This window comes from Gorilla gorilla, chromosome X (assembly GCF_029281585.2).
Source record: "Gorilla gorilla gorilla isolate KB3781 chromosome X, NHGRI_mGorGor1-v2.1_pri, whole genome shotgun sequence".
NCBI classification, from domain to species: domain Eukaryota; kingdom Metazoa; phylum Chordata; class Mammalia; order Primates; family Hominidae; genus Gorilla; species Gorilla gorilla.
This window is the reverse complement of record NC_073247.2, coordinates 166284901-166297280: the sequence shown is the minus strand read 5'-3', so window position 1 is coordinate 166297280 and position 12380 is coordinate 166284901. Positions and strand designations below refer to the sequence as shown.

Here is a 12380-nt window from a genome sequence, read left to right as displayed (position 1 = left end):
ATTCAACATTACTGGAGGTGAAACTACATTTATTCTATTTTTAAAATTTGATGGAACACTTTGGTAGGCAAGATAGCATGATAAACACCTCTTATTATAAATATGATACATTTTTAAGTCTAAAACTCAGCTGACAAGAAGGGAAGGGAAAAGAAATCTCTCGGGCCAAAAATATTGAGAAACAGCAACCCCCCAAATTAATAAGAATTACAAACAATAGAATCAAATATGGAAGTAGGCAGTTTTTGGAAACACTGGATTTTGAATATAAAATAAGTAGTTTTACTATATTTAAAGAAACAAATGAGAAATTGAAAGTTGGATTAAGTAATGAGATACTATTAAAAATGGCCAAGTAGATTGTAAAAGACCATTTACAACTTGTAGAAATAAAAACAAGAATGAAATTAGAAACTCAATGGATGAGATAAACAGACTAAGCACAAAGAGTGATTTAGTGAGCTGGAAGATAATTTATGAATAAGTTACTAATAAATCAGAACAAGGAGTTAAAAACATGGAGAATATGAAAGAAATTTGGGACATGGAAGATAGAGTAAGAAGGTCAAATACTTGTATAGTCAGAGTTGTTGAAGAAGATTATAGAAAAATAGGAGAGAGGCAATATGTCAAGGGATAATGCTAGAGTTGCTCACAGTTCATGAAAGGTACCATTCCTCCACAAGCCCAAAGACTTACAAGCAGGTTAGTATAATAAAATGTTAGTGGAATATACATGGTGGGTATATTTTCTTTAATTTGGCTGATTGCTGGAAAAATTTTATAATAATAAGTTTATAAAAACCCTACAAAAGTGAAAGAATAAAGGCAAAAACAGAAACTAACAAAATAACAAAATCAGAGAGGATCAATACAGCTGTAATTGGCTCTTTAAAAAGACTAAAATTTAACAAAACTAATACAAAACATATGATTACAAATAAGTAATATTAAGAATGAAGAACAGATAATAATTACAAATACATGAGAGATTAACTACCTAAGAGAATTTTGTGAACAACTCTGTACCAATAAATTTGAAAACTTTTGTGATAGGCAAATTCTCTGGATTAAAAAAAAAATCAGAAATTGACTCAAGTAGAATTAGAAAACCTGAATGTTTATGTACCTATTAAAGACACTGAATGAGTAGGAAAATTTGTACTACAAAGGATCATAAGGCCCAAAAAACTTTACAGATAGTTTCGACCAAAAAGAAGAGATAAGTGCAATCTTATATAAACACCTACCAGGAATGGGAGAAGAGAATATTACCCACCTTACTTTATGAGGCTAAAATAATTTGATAAAACAAATAGCAATTACATAAGTAGAAAGCTGTAGGCCAATGTTACTGGTGGATGCAGATTTTAAAATCCCAAAGAAGAATATGTCTAACCAAATACTCGTACACAAATGTTCATAGAAGCATTTTTTCATAATAGCCAGAAAGGGAAAACAACTCAAATGATCATCGACTGATGAATGTGTGAATAAAATGTAGTATAATACATAATAAAATGTAGTATAATATTCCATTGTATTATGCAGCCACAAAAAGAAATAAAGTGCTGACACATGAACCTCAAATGGAAGATTGACCACAAGCTTCCAATTTCTCTCCATCCCCAAACACCCTCTAAAATAACAGTAAAGAAATCTGTTAAAGGCATAAACCCACAAAGATATGAAGAATTGGAGAAGAAAATAGCAGTAACATATTGGAAACTAGAATGCAGGTAGATATGTAGTAAATGACTTACAAGACCCCTCCCCCCAACAAAAAAATTAAATCTTAAATGTGGTGGAAGGAAGGCAAGAAGCAACTTGACTTATACTGCAGACTACCCAAAGAGTTCAGGAATTGTCCACAGTAGGTAGTTCTGAAGTAGGGTTGAAGGGAAAGTAAAAGAAGCAGTAATGGTCAAAGGCATCAGGTAAATTCCAAGATCCCTTCCCTCACTCCATGGAGGTGAAACACTGTGACTTTCCATCCCCCATCTCATAGAAAAGTTGAAGTTCAGTCTCTCTGGAGAGAGTAAAACAAAAGGTCTCTGCACTGGGGGATACTAGACATATTTGACCACCAATACTATACTAACGACAAGGTGATTAAGTAAATAGGCATAATGGATATGAGAACCATTCTCAAGCCCTTTTCCAGAATGTTGACAACCAGACCATTACAATTGAGTTTGGAGATTAGAAAATATTTCTCTGGGCTATTTGAGCAGCCCAAGTGGCAAAACGTAGTTCCTAATACTGGGGGTTACTCAAGATAACCACCCATTGGGATCACCCTGCAGAAAACTCCAGAGCTGACAAACACCATCCATGTACACAAAGCTCCACGTTAGCTTTTTGGTCTTTCGCTCATAAGTATAAGCAACAGTCAGTGATTTCATGTGACATTTCAGGAGAACTCTAGCATGAAAGATTGAAATCAAAACAGATTGGAGGAAATAAGAACTATGCCAGAAGGAAAAGCCTTTTTATTTATTTATTATTTTATTTTTTTGTGAGGCGGAGTCTCACTCTGTCACCCAGGCTGGAGTGCAGTGGTGCAATCTCAGCTCACTGCAACCTCTGCCTCCCGGGTTCAAGCGATTCTCCTGCCTCAGCCTCCGAAGTAGCTGGGACTACAGGCATGCGCCACCATGCCTGGCAGATTTTTGTATTTTTAGTAGAGACAGAGTTTCACCATGTTGGCCAGGCTGGTCTTGAACTCCTGACCCCAAGTGATCCGCTCGCCTCGGCCTCCCAAAGTGCTGGGATTAAAGGTGTGAGCCACTGCGCCCGGCTAGGAAAAGCCTTTTTAAAACTCTATTATTACCAATATTCTCAGAGAGATGAGCTATTACAACCATAAACCAGAAATATCTATTAAGTCAACCAAGCACATTAACAGATTAAAGGAGAAAAATGATATATTATCTTACTAGATGCAGAAAAAGCATTTGATAGAACTCAACATCTATTCATGAAAAAATCTATTAGTAAACAAGGAATAGAGGAATTTTCTCTAACCTCATAACAAATGAAAAATGAATCTTATAGAACCTGTAGTAGATATCATACTCAGTGGTTAAAAGCTAAAAACATCTCCTAAAGAAACAAAATGAATAAGAATTGGAAAGGAAGGAAGAAGACAAAGAGTGATTATTCTTAGATGAAGCGATAACTCAAAATAATCTGCTTATATGAGTGATAACTCGAAATAATCTACTTAGAAATAATTAGAATTACTTAGTAAAATAAATAATTACAATTAATAAAAGATATCAAGATTGATGGATATAAAATCAATATACACAATCCAGTTCGATGTCTAGATAATGGTAACAAACAGAAAAAAGAATTTAAACAAAATTTACCATTTACAGTAACAACAAACTCTAGGCATTTAGCGATAAACCTAACAAAAAATATTGTGGAGAAAATTATTAAAACTTATTGAAAGACATTAAGGAGAATGAAATAAGTGGAAAAGTAGACCATGTTCCTGAATAGGAAGACTCAAATATTAAAGACATTATCTAACCAATTCCCTAACAGGGATTTTTGAGGAACTTTGAAGCTGATTCTAAAAGGGTCAAGATCACGCAAGACATTCTGGGGGAAACTAGGTTATCCATGTTGAGTAAAAACAGCAACAAAAATGGAATGAATTTTATTTCTATTGCACCACCATATACAATATTAAAATCCGTTCAAGTGAGATTATTGCTTAAACGTGAAGCAAATTATTGCAAAACTTTATAATTTCAGGAAAAATATAGAGAAATAAATTATGGCCTCAGCATAGGGAAGGATTCCTTAAACATTATGTAAGCCATACAGGAAAAGATCGACATATTACATTAAAAGTATTTCTTAGTCAAAAGAAATACCATAAAAAGAAATGAAAAGACAAGAAGCTAGACTGTGATGAGCTATCTGCAACATACATGATAGCAAATGATTACTCTCCAGGGCAGAGGAAAAAGTACTAAGGGTAAGTAAGAAAAATATACAAATAATTCAGTACAAAAATTAACCAGAAACAAGGCAAAAAAAAAAACCCAAAAAACAAAACAAACCCAAACAGGCAATTCACAGAGGAGAAATAAACAAATGACCTTTCAACATATGAACAGGTGCTCATACTAATTAATAATCAGGGGAATGGAAAATCAAACCACAGTAAGATACCATTTTACCTGTCTCAGGTAGGAAAAATGTTAAAAAGTCTGACAATACCAAGTGTTGGCCAGGATGGGAAGCAATAGAAGTTCTTATACACTCCTGGTACACGTGTAGATTGGTTCACTCTGGAAAATAGTTTGGTGATACTTAGTAAAGTTGAAGATGCTCATATCCTATAACCCAGTGATTCTATTCCCAAGTAAATGCCCTAGAATTTCTCCCACAGGTGCATGAATGCCCATGGCAGCATTGCTTACAATAGCCCCCAAACTGGGAGCAACTCAAATATCCTTTGATGGCAGAATGATTAAATAAGTCATGCAATGGAATATCTGACCCACTGCAAATGAGTGAAATAGGGCTAATGCTTCGACACAAGTGAATGTGGAGTACCTAATATTGAACACAAAACTGAAGCCGCCCAAAATGCATACAATGTGATTCTGTTGATATGACATTCAAAAACAGGCAAAATGAAATAGTCTGTTATTTAAGGATACTTGCATACTCATAAAACTATATTTAAAAGTAAAAGGAGTGGTAAGCACAAAATTCAAGATAGTGCTTTACCTCTTGGGAGAAGGAAAGATGGTACAGGGGAAACAGCTTCAAAGATATGGATTGGTAGCATTGCACTTCTGAAGCTGGGCCCTGATTTTCATCTGTGTTATAACTGTTTGTATTGTGCAAACTATATTTAAGTGCATTTGGGATGCCTTCACGAGAACTTTAATAAGTATAGTTGATCTTGTCAGGGTTTAATCTCTGAAGTATCACAGGCCTGTCAGATTCGTGAAGCAAATTCCTTTTTGAGTGAATTTTGGCAAACTGTTCCCATGGTGAATAATGGTATGGTTTCATTGCAAAGGCCAAATTGGCTATATTCTGTTTGAAATTACAGTTCTCACTCAGATATGCAGGCTGATTGACTCAGGTCTCATCAGACTATTCTGTTACGATCTGATGGCAGCTGCTTGGGTGAAGCCCCAACTTGCCCTCCTTCCCTTGAGCAACCAAGATAGACATCATTAACCTGACTCCTGTGATGTTGGTTCCTAGGAGGAGCACCGAACAGCCAGTTCCCTGAGCAGTGGTGCTCTTACGTGGACAAAGAAATTCAGCCTAGATTATTTGGCCCTGGACTTCAATTCAGCATCACCAGCCCCCATGCAGCAGGTAGGAAGGGCTTTGCGTCTAAGAATTCCCAGGTGATTCTATCTCTGCCTAGACTTTTCTGATTATCAAACCATGCATATTCTCCTTAGAAAGTGTTAAAAATGCAGACATGTATAATGAAGAATATTAAAATCAGCTCTCATCCTGCCTCCCAGAGAGAATGAAATCTTGGTGTATTTCCTTCTAGGGTGTGTTCTTTGTGTGTGTATGTATAAATAGATGTGATATTCACACTTCAAAATTTGGACCAAAAAGTTTATAGAAAAATATCTCAGGCAGAAACGAGGGTGGGGTAGAGGACCCTCCAGGTGTAGGAACATCCTGTTTAGGGAACAAGTAATAGCCTAGTTTGGTTAGACTTGAGGGAGCAGTGGAAAGAACTGTAAGTTGGAAGTAAGGGGCCTTGAATGCTGAGTTGGGCAGCTACCCCTTTGGGTAGAATTCTCATCTGAAAAATGGGAATCAGAAATGACAACACTTATGTCAAGGGCTGTTGTGAGGATTAATTGAGTTAATACATGTAAGTTATCATATCTGTGAACTAGTATCACCCACTGTACAGCGTAAGGAATGAGTGCATGGGAAACAATGGAGGACTTTCCTCCTCTTTTGCTGAGGTAACTCCTACTTGTTTTCTACTTTTAATATCGTTCCAAAAACCTGATATGAGACTGGAGAAAAGCTGGTAAGAAGGGTGGGAGCAATAAGTATAAAAGGAGCATCAGTCAGTTTTGGTAGACAAACAACCCCCAAATCTCATCTGCTTTCAACACAAAGGCTCTTTTATTGCAGGCCAGAGCCTTTGTGTTCCAGGTCATCTCCAGTCCAGGGCCGAGGCAAGAGAAGCAGCCCCCATCTGAAGTGTGCTGGCCTCCTGGCAGAGGAAAAAGAGAGATTGCAGAATCACAGAATACCTCTTTCTCCTTAGGATTGGAACATGTCACTTCCTTTTTGTTAGTATTGTTTTGTTTTCTTGAGTCAAGATCTCACTCTGTCACTCAGGCTGGAGTGCAGTGGCATGGTCATAGCTCACTGCAGCCTCGATCTCCTGGGCTAAAGTTATCCTCCCATCTCAGTCTCCCAAGTAGCTGGTACTACAGTTGCACACCATCACCCACGGCTGTTTTTTATTTTTTAATAAAAAATGATCTTGATCTCCTGGGCTCAAGTGATCCTCCTGCCTTGGCCTCTGTATTAGTCCATTCTCACACTGCTATGAAGAAATACCTGAGACTGGGTAATTTATAAAGGAAAGAGGTTTAATTGACTCACAATTCAGCGTGGCTGGGGAAGCCTCAAGAAACTTACAATCATCGTGGAAGGGGAAGGAAACACATCCTTTTTCACATGGCGGCAGGAAAGAGAAGTGCAGAATGAAGTGGGGAAAGCCCCTTATAAAACCATCAGATCTCTTGAGAACTTACTATCATGAGAACAGCATGAGGGTAACTATCCCCTTGATTCAATTACCTCCCACCAGGTCCTTCCCAGGGCACATGGGGATTATGGGAACTACAATTCAAGATGAGATTTGAGTAGGGGCACAGCCAAACCACATCCCAGCCTCTCAAAGTGCTGGGATTACAGGCACGTGCCGCCATGCCAGGCCATGTCACTTCCACTTACATTATATTGATCAAAGCAAGTCAAGTGGCTAGAACAAAGTTGAGGGAAGCAGAAGCACGTGCATGCACACACACAAGCACACATACAAAGTACAAAGTTTCCACACAGAGGAAAGGGCAGCAAATATTTAACAATGTAATTTAATACAAAAGGGTAAACGTTTTCCTGACATTTTAAGTTAGATGTAATGAAAACCTTTTTGTTCTCCTCCTTCAGAAACTTCTCCTTTCAGAAGAACAAAGAGTAGACTATGTCCAAGTGGATGAGCAGAAGACACAGGCTCTCCAGAGCACAAAACAGGAGTGGACGGATGAAAGGCAATCCAAAGTATGAGAGGTGCGGGCTTGCGCCATGTGTGAAACAGGGAAGCTTGGGGCTCAGTTTGAGTTTTTTCTTTTTTTTTTTTTTTTTTGTCCACTAAAAACACACTGATGGTCAACACAGGTCAAAACCAAGAGAGAATGTGTAGTTTTCAAGGTCTTGGCCAGAACCTTTAGGAAAGAAGACCTGTTTATACATCGAAGGAAGAAAAGAAGGAAGCAGTTGCCTTCCGGAGGGGGCTCTGAGAGAATCTAGCCTCCCCTCTGTCCTATTGGAGCAAAGATTGGAGTGAGTGTTGCCACCAACAGGATTTTATCGTTTGACTCCAATACCTGAAATTCTGACTTCTCTCCTGTGCTTCAATGAGAATGATAAATTATCCTAGCAAAGGGGCCTCTGGAGACCATCTTGTTCCAGCCTCTGAAGACAGTTGAGGAGATCAAGCCCAGCAATGGTGGCAGAATCTTACTCCGCAGACTTCAGCAGACTAGTCATTTCAATACCCAAAGAAAGACAAGTGACAGGGGCAATGGATCTCAGGCTCTGAGATAAGTATATCAGATGACACTGGTGGCTCTAAGGATATTGCAATTAAGCAGCTACCCGTAGCCAGGTATTCTGCTGCTCTTGGCCTTTTCCCACGCATCGTCTCATGTCTTCTCCGAAAGACCTTGGAAGATAGGCCTGGAAGAGACTGTTGATGCCACTTTGAAGAAAAGAACACTGAGAACTAGAGGAGGGAACGCTTTGCCCAAGATTACTCACAAAGCCAAGACCCAGAGTCCAGCTTAGAGAATAGAGTTGTTCAGGCTGCCAATTGCAAGCTCATTCCTCTACCTCATACTTCCTCTGAGGATTTTGACAAAATGGATTAATTGGGTGAGCCTTGGAGACATGTGGGAAACACCTGCAGACACAAAATGAGTAATCATCCTGTCTCCCTTTCAATAGGGATCTGAACAGGTGTTTTGATACTTGAAAGATGTGCATGTCAAGTGAGGGTTTCTTTCTGCGATGTTCAACTGGAACTCTCCCATCAGTAGTTACAATTAGAAATACCTACTGATGGTTAGTCTGAAGGCCATTCTCATGGTCACCTATACAGTGTGTTTCCCTGTGAGCTGGCTAATGCTAGCAGAGGAATTTTTACCGCCTTGGGGAAAGCATAGGTTGTCCCTGGTTAGCCTATGATGGGCCCAAGCTTTGGAGTGATAGAGAAAAATGACCAGGAAAAAACCTATGAATTCCATTCTTAGGTTTCCCAGCCAATTGCTCCCTTCTGCTTGAGAAGTGACTAGGTACTGAGAGTACAAACACTCCCACTTTATAATGAAGGCGTCATGTCACCCCTTCCTTTACAGGTCCTGGGGTCCAGGAGACCCAGAATGAAGGTGTCAGTTGGGCATGAAGTGTTATTTAATGTCCATTCTTGATCCTTCTGAGCACCTACAGCTGGAAACTAAGCAGATACTGGTCCTGCATTCTGACTGAGATTGTGTCTTCTTTATGAGGATAGATCAAATTGGCAGTCAGGCCCATGATAGTCAGTGCAGTTGGGGCAGTTGTAGACTTTGCTACAGGATTTCAGGGTTTCCAATCACCCCACAGGTAAGTGAATGCCAAAGTCTTCTTTTTTCAGACCATACAAGAAGTCATTTTGATTTTCAAAGAAGCCATTTTGATTTTCAAAGAAGCAGGTTCTGGTGACATTATTTTCTTCCTTGGACAAAGTGGGGGAAAATTTCTAAGTATTTTAACTGAGTTCAGGGTCCTTAGTGAGCCTGGACAGAGCAAGGAGAGGGCTCCCCACTCCCTAAGCCCCACAGCCAGCTCTGCATCACCACACACAGCCAGAGCCTGTGAGGAGCTGCCTTCTTCCCCATGTGACTTGCAAAGAGTCTCAGGCAAGAAACCAGGGCTTCAAACTGCCAGTTCCCATGGAGGGTAGTTCCCTCGTGTGGAGCACTTGTGTTAGGATCACTGATTATCTGACAAAGGCTGGTGCAGAAAAAAATTGTAGGCCCAAGTGTCAAGAACCACACCAGACTGGAGATAGAAAAGAATAGCTGAAATTATGTCAGTAGTGAAATGTCACTCCATTGACCCACCGAAAAAAGAAAAGAAATCTGTTTCCACCAAACATTTCCAGAAACGTATATATAGCATGAAGAAACACACATGGGTAGTGTGACCTGTTTGGATGTGATTACTTAAAAATGGAATGCTCTGAATAGGCACTCTCTACATTAAAGGTATGGAAGGCGATAGGGGTCAGAATTTTAAAAATTTAATTTTGAAAAAGGTGACTCACCCCTCATTTCCAGAGTGTATGCAATTATGTCCTGCTTTGATAAAACTGCTAGAGCATGGCTATGCAAAAGCATAACGATTCAAGGAAACAAAGTACAGGTAGTTTTTGAGCTGACAGCAGCAAAGGCACCATAAGTCAAAATATTGGTTTTGGTGGAGATGATCGATGTGTGTGTGTGAGAGAGAGCTATGTTTCTAACCAAGGGCCTAATGTTTGTTACAGAAATGATCCCAGAGACCTACAAGATGTGGGAATCAGCATAACAGGGCAATGCAGCAATTAACCCCACATTGTTTTCTGTAGTTCCTTTTTGTTTCATTTTCTTCTGTCTCACCTCGTTAGAAAATTCCTCCCAGTCAGGGGTCGTCCAGTGCAGGACGGGGGACCCAAGGGTCTCAAGCCTGCAAGTCCAGAAGGTGACAAACCCAGGAGCACTGGGAGTTAAGCTTTCCTAGGGGAGGGAAGAGCCTTGATGTCCAGCACGCAGCCTGGCTATAAAGGCACGAAGCGACCTACCCACTGTACAGTCCACTTCACAGGATCAGCTGAATCATGACCTTTAAAAGTTCCGAGTTGAAACTGAAGGCTCTCCTCAGACCTGGCTTTTCCTCAGTCCCTGTTCATACCATCTCTGCATCCACAATCACACTGATTTTTCAAATTCATTTTGTTTTTGCTGTTTCATTTCTGGCATTAATAAAGTCTTATAAGGAGAAATCATGACTTAAGTTCTTTTTTATTTAACTGATGACATCCAAGATAAATAAGGAACATGTTTTGAAAGCGGAATATTTGAAAATGGACTTCATAACCACTTTTACGTTGAAGTGCAACAAACTTAACCTGACTCACGTGCATGTTATTTCACTGCAAACATTTGAGCAGGTGTCTGTAATCAGTACTGCTTCGGCTCAGCCAAACCATATCTTGTCATTTTCTTAATTTCTTCGTTGGAAACTCGCGTTGATAATTGACAGTAAAATCAACTGCTCTCCCTGACACCATGTATAACATGACCTTCGTGATTACTTGCATGAGAAGGTAACTGCCCTACGCCTGCCTGCCCCAGCAGACGTCTCTTTTGCCACCACCTCCCTTTTCTCCATAGCTGAGTCTCCCAGATGCCCTGGGTGCTGGGTCAGTGGCATCTCGAGGCCGTGAAACAAGGAAAGGACAAAGAAAGTAGGGAGGGGGCGGGCTCAGGTTTGGGGGAAACAGGCCAAAGGCATAGAGAGAACAGGCCTGGGGGATCCTGGGACCTAGAGAAAGGACAAAAAGCCACATTAAATCCCTCACCCCTGGTGAAGTATGAGGCCAATCAAGAACACTTTTTCCCTACACACACACTCTAGACCAAGTCTCCGACCCACAAAACAGCAGGTTGGCCCATAAGGCCAACTGAGAGACTCCTTAACCGGGTCCCCACCAGCCGCATCAGGATGCCTTTCTCATCACCCATGGAATACACAGAATAAAATGGGACGGAGGACATTTATTAATGATAAAGGGTTCAATTCATGAAGAAGACACAATAAATATGTGTGCACTGAATATAACAGAGCTTCAAAATACATGAAGTTAAACTCATAGAAAAAAAGGAATACATAAACCCACAGAGGTGAATATTTTCACACTCCTTTTTTAGTAACTGATAGAACAATATTTTAGAAAATCAGATATAGAAAAGCAAACTAGACTGTGCACAGTAGCTCATGCCTGTAATCCCAGTGCTTTGGGAGGCTGAGGTGGAAGAATTGCTTTAGGCCAGGAGTTTGAGACCAGCCTGGGAAACATAGTGAGACCCTGTCTCTACAAAAATAAAAATACAACAAATTAGCCTGGCATGGTGGCACACACCTGTAATCCTAGCTACTTGGGAGGATGAGGCAGGAGGATAACTTGAGCCCAGGAGTTTGAGAATACAGTGAGCTATGATCATGCCACTGCACTCTAGCCTGGGTATTAGAATAAGCCCCTGTCTTTAAAAAAATGAAAAGAAAACAAGAAATAAGAATAAATTATAGTCTAAATATAGGAATGATCTCAGCCATGTAGAAGAATAGGAGTTCTCCAGCTTTACTCTCCCAAACAGAAATCCAACCAGTAACTATCAAAAGGCAAGACCACCACTGTGAGCACCACAGAACTCAGAAGTGAATGTGAGACACCCCTTTGAACTACAGAATCTAGAAAGCCCACAATCAGATGGTAAGAGGAACAATTCTTTCTAACCTTGCTGCTCTTCCTCCAGGCTGGCACAGTACCGCACACAGAATTTTTCTGAGCTCATAGTTTCTACTGTGGGAGCAGTGAGTTGGAGGCTGACATTTGTCTTCCCCACCATTCTGAACCCCTTTCAGGAGGCTCAGTCTTGTCACATACTTCAGGGAATATTGGGAGTGCCAGCAGGGCTGGACACCTGGGGTAAGTTGGAGATGGAGGATTGGGGTGGAGCTTACAGTGACAAGGGAACAGATTTTGGTGGTTACTCTGCATTCTAGCCAATGGAGGCATCATGCTGGAGAAACTAGCCAACGGCATCACACTTTAGGAAATATAATACCGATTCCAAACAATAGTACCACATGGCCTGGGAAGACAACTGCAACCCTGCCTAATCAGAGTTGATTGCAGAGCCCAGCCAGCAGCCCCACCTGACAGTGGACTCCAGCCAGTGGTCTCACTGGACCATGGCGCAGAGGCAGCACTACCATTCAACCTCAGAGCACAGGAAGCAACTCAAGAACATGACACCAAAGAC

At 40.3% G+C, this 12380-nt stretch overlaps 1 protein-coding gene across 4 annotated transcripts in view; it reads left to right on the top strand.

The window, feature by feature from the left end:
* The window catches only part of GAB3 (GRB2 associated binding protein 3), an 81965-nt gene extending 71629 nt beyond the window's left edge, over positions 1-10336 (top strand). For all 4 annotated transcript variants that reach the window (XM_004065150.5, XM_055375934.2, XM_019018840.3 and 1 more), the window contains exons 9-10: positions 5245-5361; positions 7204-10336. In XM_004065150.5, the coding sequence (XP_004065198.1) occupies positions 5245-5361; positions 7204-7320 (234 nt within the window). In that variant the 3' untranslated portion in view covers positions 7321-10336. The remainder of the gene's footprint in view (positions 1-5244; positions 5362-7203) is intronic.
* Positions 10337-12380: the final 2044 nt, after the last annotated feature.